This window comes from Cydia pomonella, chromosome 9 (genome assembly GCF_033807575.1).
Source record: "Cydia pomonella isolate Wapato2018A chromosome 9, ilCydPomo1, whole genome shotgun sequence".
NCBI classification, from domain to species: domain Eukaryota; kingdom Metazoa; phylum Arthropoda; class Insecta; order Lepidoptera; family Tortricidae; genus Cydia; species Cydia pomonella.
In genome coordinates, this window is record NC_084711.1 from 4,176,800 (window position 1) to 4,190,771 (window position 13,972).

General features: G+C 37.7%; 1 protein-coding gene and 1 long non-coding RNA gene across 2 annotated transcripts in view; one reads left to right on the plus strand and one right to left on the minus strand.

The window, feature by feature from the left end:
* The window catches only part of LOC133521176 (uncharacterized), a 293,381-nt gene that overhangs the window by 256,464 nt on the left and 22,945 nt on the right, over positions 1 to 13,972 (minus strand). The gene's annotated exons all lie outside the window — the stretch shown is intronic.
* LOC133521168 (CD63 antigen) lies at positions 333 to 11,440 on the plus strand. Its single transcript, XM_061855980.1, has 5 exons — positions 333 to 740; positions 810 to 998; positions 7,796 to 7,972; positions 8,318 to 8,548; positions 11,287 to 11,440. Exons 1-5 carry the CDS (start codon positions 678 to 680, stop codon positions 11,350 to 11,352), a joined length of 726 nt encoding a protein of 241 aa, XP_061711964.1. The 5' UTR covers positions 333 to 677; the 3' UTR covers positions 11,353 to 11,440.

Here is a 13,972-nt window from a genome sequence, read left to right on the forward strand (position 1 = left end):
TCAACGCTACTGAGGTACTTCCATCCGAACCAGTTACGAATGTAAACATGTACACCGACATCAACATGTGCGCTGTGAGCTAATTTTCTAAAAGCAGCTATGGCGTGGCGGTATCTTTAAACTTTCAATATGTCCTCGAAGACAATGTAACCCTTATTGCATTGCGATAAGATCCACAAATATGCATCTAGGTAAGTGTGTCTTCATGTACCTACTGAACTATTAGAGCCTGAAAACTTACTTAATACCTACTCATGCGAACGCACGTGCCATTGCTAATACAGTGTGTTGCAGATAATTATGTAAATTGTACTGGTTTGTTCTTGCCAAGGAGTTTCTTATCGCTTGAAACGCCAGTCGTATTTCAGCATTCAAAACAAACAGTTAAAAATATACAATTATGATCAATTGAGTTCGAATCGCCTATATAATCCAGTGCACCGCGCGTCGCAGTGACATTTTGAACTTGAAAAACCGCTTCGCTAAAAATCAATTGATGAATTATGCATAATATGTGGAAAAAAGCCTGTGACAGGAGCTCGGACTGAGATAAATCCGCTTGCTTTCCTTATCAACAGATCAGGTACTTACCTATAGTGATAAAAATACCAGACCTAGCTAAAACTATACGGCAGTTTAGTGTAGTGACTGTCACGACGCCCGGCCGCTCGTACAAAATGTGGAACAAAATATATACAAGTGTTAAATATTCTTTGATAACAGTGAATTTCCTGTTCCTGGTAAGTTAGGTAAACTACGCAGTTCTGGATGAAGTGTTGAAAGTAATTTGACGTGAAGTGGTTTTTCAGATAAGTGGAATAATAATACTGTCGGTGGGAAGTTCCGTGCAGTCCGCTTACAATGGGTACCACGAGTTCCTTTCGGAGAGGTTTTTCTCTCTACCCGCATTTTGCATCGCCACCGGAGTCATCATCTTCCTCATCGCCTTCTTCGGGTTCTATGGAGCCTATTCGGAAAACTATTACTTAATAATGGCGGTAAGTTATTAAACTTCTTAAACAAAACTTATTAAACAATCGGCTTCAGCTATTTCAGAAACATTGGCCTCTTTTCATTACGAAATGTCAGCTATCTATTTTAAATTATGCCGTGTTGTGCTCATAAACGCTAGGCATTCTCAATCTTATGTGACGGTTATATCGTCCATATTTGCCTAAATTCGTAAAACATTTTAACTTTATCGTGCTGTTGTTTGGTCGTCTATAAAATTCCTAGCAACTTTGTCCAAAAAGTTTCCGCTGTTAAACTTTATTTTTTGCTTGGAAAAGAATATACCTAGCGGTTGCAAAGTTCCGTCCATAAAAAGAAAGATGACTGTTGAGCACACAATGATAAACAATTCATCACGTTCAACCACTTGTCTCGTGATAACCGCTTGACATTCAATATATTGACGATATGAGGATGGTGGCCATGAATCACGTAATTTTCAGAACACAGCACACGTCCGTATACAGCCTTTTTATGGCTATCTTTTCTTTATGTTCGTCCTTGCCCCGATCTTAGCGATATGTAAGCAGTTTCGCGTAGATTTTTAAATGGGAAAGGCATAAAATTTCGTGGGTTCAATTGCCTTTCAAATATAATTATATGAAATTGTTTTGTGCTAGCTTTACATAGCTCTATAAATATTAAATTGCTATTTAATTATTAATCGCGATCTCTATAAAACATGACGTAAATGTCTTTTATATACATAAATGTCTTTTACATTATGTGTGAAAGTTGTATTGAGAGGTAAATAAACTAAACTATAGGTAAAACTGTAATTGATCATAGCGGTTTAAGCGTGAAGAGGCATACAGACAGACAGAGTTACTTTCGCATTTAATAATATTAGTAGGGATCACCTGTATTATGATTATTAATAATATTTATACACTTATTAACCCTTTATAGGGCACTCTTTCATAGCAAAAAAAAACACCATATAAATCATCTTTTTTGTAATAAGGAAAGGCGATGAGGCTTGAACCGTGTATTTTTTAAAATCTTGAACGTTAAAGGGCTAAAACATCTAGGGAGCTTGTTTATAACAAATATTAGACTTAGATTCTTCCATCCTGGCAGTAATTAAATGTCATTTAAAAAATTAAAACATTTCTTTATGCTTTAAATATTATTTTTGTGGTTAAAAATAGCTCCATAGAATTATTGGCAGCCGTTTTTATTTTTATCTGTTATTGTTTTGAGATCGAGAAAATATTATCGCTACTGACCTTTTGTCCTCCACCAAACATGTACAGTCGGCAAGAGCAGCGGTACTATTACTTATGTACTCTTTTAGTTTATAACGGCCTCCTCCTATGAAGCAGGAGGTCTGGGTTCGAATCCTGGTAAGGGCATTTATATGTGTTTTTTAAATCTGATATTTGTTCCTAAGTTATGGATGTTTTCTATGTATTTAAATACTTATCTGTATTGTATATCTATGATATGTATCGTCGTGCAGTACCCACACCGTAGGCCTTTATTGAGCTTATTGTGGGAATAGGTCGATTTGTGTAAGATCATCCAATAATAATATTTTATCTACACACATATCATAAATTCTCTATGCCTTCAAAATCCGTAAATAATAGTCAACATTACGATGAACTGTTCTCAACAAATTTCTTAACTGTGAAAATATTGTAGATAATTGCTTCATTATTATATCAAAATCGATTTGGTAATGACATTCAAATTTCGGACATCTCTGAAAAAAAGCAATTTGATTTGACCTCTATTCTAATATCAATCGAGATGAGGTTTTATTCGAAATGAAATTTCAATTGCATACAATTTTAACATATCTCGCATGTTAGTTGATATCGAACGATATAGCAATCGGCCCCCTGATCTAGTTTGTCTATGAATTTAGAATAATTTTTAAGAAAAAAAAAACCGACTTCAATGAGGGAGACCGGTGAAAGAACGATTATTGTTGATTTAGATTTCATACAAGGAAATTAAAAAGACGGCGTCCTACGCCTAATTATGTAGAAAAGGAGGTAACATGTTTTTTTTTGCCACTGCACCCACCTTGACAAATTTCAGATTTGCCCTATGGTTAGATACCCGCAATAGGGTATTCGACTGTATTTAAGATAAATTATTTCACACCATGCATGAAATAAAGCACCAGATAATTATTAAAAAAACGAAATAGGATAGAAATATAAAAATGTGCCTTGAAAACCTAACTGCTTGGCAAAGAGAACAAATTGCCAAACGTGAACTATGCATCATTGAAGAGTTCCATTCTGTTCATCATCAGCGTTCCACTTCATCAAATGTCACTTCTACAAATGTAAATACTTGATTTGTTAATGAACATACTAAGATCACTATATATATGCCTTTAACATTTGAGAAGTTCCCTCGAGGCCTCATGGACCCCATCGTCAGAACTCGAACTTGACAAAAATTTGTCTTGAAAATCTAATTTGCTTAACAAACACAGCGAAGAGGAGAAATCGCCAAACGTGTACTATGCGTCATTGAAGAGTTCCATTCTGATCATCATCAGCAGTTCTACTTCATCAAACGTCACTTTTTTAAATGTAAATGCTTGATTTGTTACAGAAAATACAAAAATCACTATAGGTATGTATGCCTTTCACATTTGAAGAGTTCCCTCCATTCCTCATGGATCCCATCATCAGCACTGAGTTTTGATAAAAACGGGACCAATCTGTATAAAATAATTTTCAAAATCGGTTCAGAAATGACGGAGTTATGGAGGAACAAACATTAAAAAAAAAAAACATAACCGAATTGATAACCTCCTCTTTTGAAATCTTGAAGTGGGTTAAAAAACTACGGATGCGTGAAATGCGTGAATAAGTTTTCATTTACCGCCATTTGACGTACAGTTTATCTTTTTATTAGTTTGTAAGTATAAAATTAATTATTTTTGTTGAACTATAGCAAATTTTTCGTGTAAAATGAGCGATAATAAAGATATTTCGAAGACGATGCCCTTATTATGTCCGCTCTAATATGAGGTTAGTGAATAAATCATAGAAAGTTTATGTGTGTAGATAAAATATTATATGTAACTGTACATAATTAAGCTTTAAAACACTCGTGTGGTCCATTTAAGAAACTCACTTCGTTCGTTTCTTAAACCCACACTCGTGTATTTTAATGCCTTTTATTATGTAGCAGTCACATAAACTACTATTATTTAATACATATTTAGTTTTATATATAGAGATATAGGTATCTGTTCTTTAGTCTTGAGTTCAAAATATTTGTACATTCTTATTGTTTTACACAAAAAGAATTATCTCGGATTTTAAGGCTATTAGAGAATGGTAGAGTCCGTCTAATCTAACCAACAGTAACAGAACAAAGTGTGACAGTTTCATTCTAAACGCCCTAATTTCATAGAAACTTGACATTTAGTAGTAGTTAACCGTAGTTGTAACAGTAAACTCTTTATTGTACAAAAATTTGAGGGATATCTTTCACTTAACCTTTGAGTAGATGATGACATGACCACACTGCAAAGGCGATACAGAGTTAGCTTGGTTCGCTTCTAGTTACTTTTAGGCCTTTTAGGCTCTATACCTCTGGGGCAGTAGAGCGACAGGACTGTGTGGGGGAAGGCAGCCCGGGGATAATATATAGGTATAGAGGGCCTATACAGCGAAACTTTCTCTTTTACTCCAATTAAGGCTTAATTAGAGTCACAGAAAAAGATTTGCCAACTTCGGTGTTCGCGGTAGGTCCTCAGGAGTCCCAGTTACTTTTGAGGGGTATTTTCATCCGCTACTAATGCTGTCTGTACCTGCGGCGCATGTGCGCATTCTTCCATTAGAGCTGTATAATTAAACGTAATTGCGGTAACCTTGCGACGTAACACTGATGCTCGATGATGGTTGACCGCCCTGTTATTATGTGCTGTTACGCTTTAAATATGTAACGTTTACGCTGTATACAAATCTGCATACATATAAGATAAGTTGCTGACAACTTTTTTTAATACCCAGTTTCGTTGCTGACAGTAACTTATGTTAAAAGAGAGTGTTAAATTGTTAATACAGTAACTTTTTATGACATAGCGTTTTCGTCAAATCCGGTAGTTCTGTTTTTTCTGGGGTAGGCACGGTACGATCTCGTGGCTACCGGGCCAAATCATCGCCGGCGCCGGCGGGCCGGGCGTGGGTATCGGGCTTTGTTTGACCTTAGGAACAATCGTGCCAAGCGGCATCGCCCGAGACAAAAGCGCATAACTCACTACACTTACTTACGATACGATACGTACGATACGGTAGTTTCTCTCTATCTCTCTTCCATAGTACGACAATGACAGTTGCGATTCGTTCGCCACGGAGCGTAAACGATTAATATATACTATTAGATATAACGAAGCGCGGTATTTCGGCTGCATCCGATAGCTTTTCCTTTGAAGCCCAGGATCAGCTCTCAAAGGGTCGCAAAATATTTGACGCAAAGCAATCTTATATACATAGACATAGGGCCAAAAGCGTGACAAATGTATATGTTCTTGTGAGCTTTGTTATGCGTAAGATCATTGCATGGGAGTCATGGGACTGTAGGTACTATAACTTTAAAATCTGTTGTACGTACTGTGGCTCTACTGTGAAAAGGGGTGCGTTTCGCGCAGCTCAGGTGAAAAATGGGTAAGTATTATATGGAACTTATATAATTTTTTACCGGTTCTGCTCGTGACTTGTACCCTTTTTCATTAGAGCCCCAGGTATAATGTAAGTGTATTCACCAAAACCCGGGGATCGTTTGGATAGGGTCAATACGGGTGTGACTGGGGGATAAGTGTGTCTAGCCTTCAATATAGGCATTTCCTCATTGATTAATTTTTATTGAGAATTTATACATTTGTTACTTGCGTTAAGGCCAGTTACACTCACCCCGCAGTTACACATACATGTATTGATCTGCAATACTGATTGGATTTTGCTCAGACAAATAAAATCTGCAAAACTGACAAATAGAAAACAAGATTAGGTACACCATTTATATTGTCTCAATCATGAATCTAGTATAACTGGATCAGGCATGAGCGGTGAGGGGAAATTACCGAACGGGATAGTCTTATTATGTATCTTTCAGTAGAACTAGGAGAGAAAGCGCTATTATTGTTTGTCCTTGTCAGAGTCTCATTTTTAGGGTTCCGTAGCCAAATGGCAAAAAACGGAACCCTTATAGATTCGTCATGTCCGTCTGTCTGTCCGATTATGTCACAGCCACTTTTTTCCGAAACTATAAGAGCTATACTGTTCAAACTTGGTAAGTAGATGTATTCTATGAACTGCATTAAGATGTTTACACAAAAATAGAAAAAAAAACAATAAATTTTGGGGGTTCCCCATACTTAGAACTGAAACTCAAAAAATCTTTTTTCATCAAACCCATACGTGTGGGGTATCTATAGATAGGTCTTTAAAAATGATATTGAGGTTTTTAATATCATTTTTTTCTAAACTGAATAGTTTGCGCGAGAGACACATCCAAAGTGGAAAAATGTGTGTCCCCCCCCCCCCCCGTAACTTCTAAAATAACAGAATAAAAAATCTAAAAAAAATTACCATGCAAACTTCCACCGAAAATTGGTTTGAACGAGATCTAGTAGGTAGTTTTTTTTTAAATACGTCATAAAATTTAAAAAAAAAAATTTTTTTTTCATCAAACCCAACGTGTGGGGTGTCTAGGGATAGGTCTTCAAAAATGATATTTAGGTATCTAATATCATTTTTTTCTAAACTGAATAGTTTGCGAGAGAGACACTTCCAAAGTGAAAAAAAGTGTCCCCCCCCCCCCCTGTAACTTCTAAAATAACGGAATGAAAAATCTAAAAAAGATATATAATATACATTACCATGCAAACTTCCAACGAAAATTGGTTTGAACCAGATCTAGTAAGTAGTTTTTTTAATACGTCATAAATGGTACGGAACCCTTCATGGGCGAGTCCGACTCGCACTTGGCCGCTTTTTTTAATTCCCCACCGTAAATTTAGTATGTTTTATGGTGGGCAACAAAAAACCCGACCACATTACGTAGGTTGTTTTTGGTATGTATGGTATGGTATGGTATGGTATGGTATGTTCTGTCCCTGACGGGCGCACGCCTGTAGCACATCTGTAGGATTACCACCCATGGTCTAAATGCGTTCAAAATACACTGTTACCCACAAATTACGGTCATTAACACATTTACTCTAGTGATTCATCAATACAGTATTGATCATTGATGATATGATGATACATTCGATATCTCTGTGATAAATTAGAGTAGATATTTACACAAAGACATGACGCATTTATCTACCTTATCGATTCGTAGAACCATGTGTTTTCCCCTCTTTTCAATTGCGGGCCTATTTCACCCCGGTAGATATGTAACAACGGAACCTAGCGTCAATATTTACTTTTTGGATCAGCAGGCAGCAATGTACGGCAATTGTTACCGAATCATACAAATACAGAACTAATAATCTTGAGATCTGTACTCTCAAGTCGCCAGGCGAAATTACTTGGCAAAGAATTTCAACTGAATTAAGTTTGGAGGATTTAACAACTGGAGACGCCTTGTTTCTACAAAACAGTCCGCCGATTTTTGCGGAGGAGGGGCACGTTAAATGTATGGCTATTTGTACGTTGAGGTTTTTGACAGAGGGGTAAGCTCTTAAAGGCGACTCCGGTTGTTAAATCCTCTACGGACTTAAGCCACATTAACTGACCGCAGTCACTTTGATATATACTAAGGTTTTTTTTTTTTCAAATACATTTTGTTCACATTCCAGTTTGCCGGCGCCATGGTCCTAATGTTCATCTTCCAACTGTCAGCGTGCATAGCGGGCTACGCGCTAAAAAGCCATACCACAGTTCTAGTGCAGACGCAGCTGCAAAACACCATGGACCTGTACGGACCCAACAAGAACTACGAGGTTACTAAGCTGTGGGACGAAGTACAGGAAGACGTTAGTATGGTTTTGTTCATAAAAGTCTTATGCCTTATGGAAAATGGTCGAAGAAAAAGTTCAGAGCCAGTAACCGCAACTAATTTTTTATATATTGTTGGCCATGATATTGGCTTAAAACAGCCGGGAGACAGTGACGTAGGTTTGCGTGATAATGTAATTAGTGTAATTACGCTGATGTAGATGGTCTGCGCGACTATCTCCCAGCATCGGTAGTTTTGGAGTCCCAGTATCATGTCCAACAACATACTAAAAGTTGGCAGCAGTAACAGCTCTGAATTATTCTTACTGGGTAGGTAAGTACGTCTTAAGAACCCACTATTTAAGTATTTTTTGCATTTCCAGTTCACCTGCTGTGGAGTCCTGAACGCCAGCGACTGGCTCCAGCACCTCAACACCCTCGACAGCCAGGGTCTTCCCGTCAGCTGTTGCAACCGCGTGTTTGGTGTCGTCGCCACGTTTACGTGCAATGTGACGTCAGCGTACCGAACAGGGTGTGCTGAGGCGTTTGGGGCGTGGACACGAAGTCACGCGGGAGCTATAGGGGCTGCTGGCGTTTTCTTGGTTCTTATTCAGGTAGGTTTACCTTATCACGTTGATTTTTTCTTAATGTTAGTCTACTAATACGCACCTATATTAGATCTGCCCGTCAGCTGTAAGCGCGTGTTCGGTGCTATTACTACCTTCACGTGCAAAGTGATGAGTGCCTATAGAACGGGATGTGCTGAGGCGCTTGGTTCGTGGACGGGGTTATGCGGGAGCAACTTATATAGGGACCGCTGGCGTTTTCTTAGTACTTATCACTTATCCAAGTATATTTCACATTAGGTTCTTCTGTTTGGGCTACTAATATGCTTGGGAAATTAGACCTTTATGTGCAACATTACGTCAGCATACAGAACCAGGTCTTGCACCTTTTTTTAATACCATGTCGGTGGCAGACGAGCACACAGCCCACCTGATGGTAAGCGGTCACCGTAGCCTTTGGACGCCTGCAATTCCAGGGGTGTTACATTCTTCTTTATGTGCCAAGTTACGTATCAGCATACAAAAGTGCCCTCCACCCCACATGTGATTGGTGCGTAGACTGAAACGCATGTGGAGGCGGCTGGCGTTTTCTTGGTTCTTATTCAAGTAGGTTTACATTATCACATTTAAAGTTTTAAAATCTTAACAACATGTTTTTGGTGTTACGAAAGCAATATACGACTGCTGACTTCTAAGGTTAGCTGGAAGAGATCCCTTAAAGGGATAAGTTCGTCTTTATACACATTTTTTCTTTCAGAATTATTTATGTCTTTTGTGCAAGTTTCATACCACTACAACTACTACTACTAACTACTAACCGTAGCGCTACGAAATTAACTTAGCATTCCTGCAACAAACCGGGAAATCCATGTTATCGGCTACGACGTAGCGCTACGACCGTAGCTCGGCGGTGAATGTGTTAATATGGAAGATCTAATCGTTTTTTAAATTCCATTTTCATGTAAGTTTCAGTACATCTTATTACACGCATGAATGGATAAATGCAAATTACAAAAAAATGTGTAAAGTTCGAATCGACGGTACTTTGCTCATTAAAACGATATAGCGGTATATCGTAACGAGTTAATGAATACGTAAAGTAACTAGGTTATCGCTTTTCATAATTATTTAACTAGTTCCTCGTGGCCTATGATTATTCATGCTTTGGCATTACACAGTTTTGGGTCAAAAACGTTCAGGAATACTTAATTTCTTAATTTCTGTGGACAATACAGTAGAAGAGTTAACGATTTGGGTACATTCTACTAAGGCTTTCGACATAAATCTTTTAAGAAATAGTCCAGCGAGAGAATTAGGCTTTAATATCCATTTATTTAATGATGCCTTCAGGAAATACACATATTAACCTCAACCTTAACTCATACCACTGTCCATACTAAGAAAATTTCTGACCCTTTTGCTGTGCATAATGGACAAGTAGTCAAATGATAAGTACTTAACATGTTTATGGTCAATGTAGCCAACATTTACCTTAGTAAATACTAGTAGTAGGTACTGACCTTGAAACGCTTAAGGTTTGCAGAGTAAATCCTTATATCAGGCGGTTATCCAATCCTAATGACAGAGTGTGGCCATGTCATCGTTAGTGTCAAATTTCTATGAAAATATGTACAACGTTTATAATGACACTTCATCACGTTCTATCCAAGTCGGTGCAAAGTTAGCTTAGACGGACTACCTATACAGAGTGATTTTGTTATGTCTGACAATAGTCTGAGGGGAACTCCATCGCTTCTGCCATACATAATGTATAGCAAATATACATTTATTGAGTAAGATGTGTAAAATCTAAGATAATTTCGTGCTTCGAATTTGACAAGTAAACGAGATGGCGTGGCGCTGTAGAGCTCCATACATTTTGCGGTATCTCTGATTGTCAAAAGTCTACGTTTGACAATTCAGTGACCGCAAAACATATGGCGTGGCGCAGAACAGCGCCACGTTTTTTTCTTAGACACATTTTTTTCATTACACATGCGCTCCTGCGCGGCCAGACTCCAGCCGGTCGGTGGGAATCGTACGATCAGAGTATGATCAAACAATAAAAAAATCACCATGTAGAGCATACTTATGTACGTACTTAATAGTATAGCACATCAAGCCGGTGGCACTTAAATTAAACTTCTACCGTTCTGACCATGGCCATCACCATCCTGATTCATTTTGACCTTGCTTGAGTGTAATAATTAGTTTCTTAATTGGCCATAACACGAATGAACTATACCTACAATGTACTGCGTCATTGAGGCATTTACAAGGGAAGGCAGATTCTAAATGCCAGTTTGCTTAAAAAAAATCTGTTACGCCGCCTCGTTCACTCAGTATATTATGAGATTTAGAAAGTAACAGTAAGACCTCAGGCCGCGTAGCCAACGCGCAACACTCAGTAGCGTAGCATAGTCATCTCTCTCTATCATTCTTCTATATTAGTGCGACTGTGACAGTAGCGTTTCGTTCGCCACGGAGCATGAACGATAGGCACGTTGGCTACCCGGGCAGGAACTCCGTAAAGATATCGTTGAGAAATCAATTTGAATTTGGATTTGGAATTTTAGCACGCGTGGATACGGTAAACGAGTTTTTCAATGGCTGTTGCGAATGCAGATATGTGGCCATATGGTGGTAGAGTCTCACAAGTTATATCAACATAACTCCCTCAAGTTCAAGCTGCAGAATTCGGCCATACTCTAACCACAATTACAACCAAAAAGTTAAAAAAAAAGAAAAATAAAGTTTTATTAAATAAAAAATGTTTTTTTTTTCAGGCTTTGGCCGTTGGCGGTGCGGTGTGGATGGCCAAGATATCCAGAGCAGAAAATGCGTTTCCTTAAAAATTTACGTGTATTGTTGTTGTTGTAAACTAAGTATTATAATTACATTAAGTAATATTATTGCAGATTAATAAATAATGTTAGCGGTGTTTTTGTTTTATTTTATCAGAGTAACTAAGTTGTATTAAGTATTCTATTACATGATTTGTCTTATTATTGTAATGTAATCCTGGGAGACGCGCGTTTCCCAGAGATATTTAGATCTAGCTAGACCGATTTATCGCCCCCAAAAACCCTCATATAGCAAATTTCATCGAAATCATTAGAGCCGTTTCCGAGATCCCCGAAATATATAAATATATATACAAGAATTGCTTGTTTAAAGGTATAAGATTCTAGTCATGTCATCAGTATATTTTAAACCAAAATATTTGGTTGACCGTCGAATGTCAAATTAATCGAAATTGCTAGTTAAAAATCAACAGGCGTTTAATTAAATCGAAGTTTCCTTCGTAAATCTCTGAATCTGAAATTGATTAAAAATTTCATTAAACCCGTTGTAGCCCATCGAGAAATTTACCTATAGATAATCTACCCAATTACGAGTTGTCCGGGGCTTTTAATAGTAAATTCGAAACGAGCGGCGATAAATTAAAACGCTTCCGAAGGGAGTGTTTTAAATCGACGAGTTGCTAATTAACTATTCGCACATGTATCGTACGACGTTTTAAAGTACATATGGTCCGCTAAATTAACGACCCACATAGTTACGTAATGTGCTAATTATCGCACTAGTGTGGTAAAGTAGCACCATATGTACTGTAAAGAAATTAAAGCACCTATATACTATTACTCATCACATAACCGCATAAAGTTGTGTGTTATAGTATGTAAGTAAAGCCCGACCAGAAATATATAATCATTTTCAAGAGGGAGCTGTTATTCTCACGTATAGGGAGACAGTTCAGTTTAGTATGAAAAATTTAGTTCCTATGAAATTCCGCAGGGTCTCTATTGTTTCCCATAAAGTTTTAAGTCATAATGTATTGTTTGTCCGCATTTTCGTTAGTCATAATTTGGTTTTTCTCAGAAACGCGTAACTTTTCAGGATTGCCATAAAACAAACCTAACCTAACCTAACCAATCTATAGGATAATCTAAGGAAATTCCTGAAAAGTTAACGGTTTCAGAGTTATGACTAATGATAATATGACTATCATTACATTATGACTTTCAATAATTATGTCAAACAAAGGGATCCGAATTCCGCAATATGGCGCGCGATCATATATTACTGGTCAGGCTTTAGTTTGTTACCATATGTGTGTAGGTAAGTGCCAAATATGACATGCACTTAGCATTTTCATTAACGAAGTCACAAAACTGCGTACTTCATGCACATAAGTGCGCTAATTGGCTCATGGAAAATTGGTCAAGCGCGAGTCACTTTTTCTGTTTAAGGTTCTATACGGAGTGATTTCGTTATATCTAATACTCTTGGGGGTGAATATGTAGGTCATACTAAACAACTTTAACTATTGGGCCTACCGGTAAACTCAAAAAAGAAATCTGATGTCTCATACAATTCGGCGAATCATTCTTTATTCTTTATTTCAGGTAAACATCTGTAACTTACAGCTAACAAGCCAAAGCGTTACAAATATTAATCAATATAATTATATTAACATTACAATGATTTAAGACTAACAAAAACTTCGTAACTTAAGAACTAACACATTAGGATGTTTCGATTACATTGTTGAATTAAGAAATACCACGTAGAGTGAAACAGATCACACTGCGGGTCTGGGTTAAGTACGGAGTTGAGCTGGGAGAGCGCGGTTGAGAGCGGCGCTTGCCGCTGCAGTGCGGTGCGTGCCAGGAGGGGCGCTGAGCGCAGGCGGCACCGCATCATATGTACATGTCAGTGTTTTCTATGGAACAGAAGATTTTTCGCGATTTCGCGGTTGACCCCATAGCAAAAGTTGATCAGTATAATCATCCCTCAGAGTAGCTCTTAGCCCGACATAACAAAATCCGCCTGTATAAGTACCTAACTAAACGAGTTATTTAAAAACAAAAGAAGGTTACTTTACAGGCCTAGGTGTGTACGGCTGTATCAAATTCCTTTACATATATCATCTTCACTCATCGCACCGTATACGTAAAATTAGCACACCTAATTTGAAGTAAGTCATACCAACATTTCATTGAAGTTTGAGAAAATCATAATTCACAATTATTAACTATGAATTACTATAAGTTTCATAAAGTACTAAATAGTATGTTTGGGAGTTGCAAATGGTGTCAGCGGTTAAATAAACCGCTAAGTACAGTCAGCCAAGAAAGCGACCAGGAAAATGCGACCATATTACGCACTACACAATTACACACAAAATTACAACATATAAGGCAAATGAGAACAAATTAAGCTTATCTGAATATTTAAGTATAGCTAGACGCAAATCACTACTGCTGCGATTAACACATTCACCGCCGATCTACGGTCGTAGCGCTACGTCGTAGCCGATAACATGGAATGCCTGCGCTAAGATAACGAAACGCTTTGTGTCTCTCTATCACTCTTCTATATTAGTGCGACAATGACAGTTGCTACGCTTTCGCTACGGAGCGTAAACGATTGGCAAGTTGATAACGCACCGTGGTATGCGAAAATGCT

Coding starts and splice junctions, on each gene's coding strand:
- LOC133521168 (XM_061855980.1), top strand. CDS start 678: ATGTGGAACAAAATATATACAAGTGTTAAATATTCTTTGATAACAGTG. Junction 741..809: donor CAGTGAATTTCCTGTTCCTG/GTAAGTTAGGTA, acceptor GTGGTTTTTCAG/ATAAGTGGAATAATAATACT. Junction 8,549..11,286: donor TTTTCTTGGTTCTTATTCAG/GTAGGTTTACCT, acceptor TTTTTTTTTCAG/GCTTTGGCCGTTGGCGGTGC.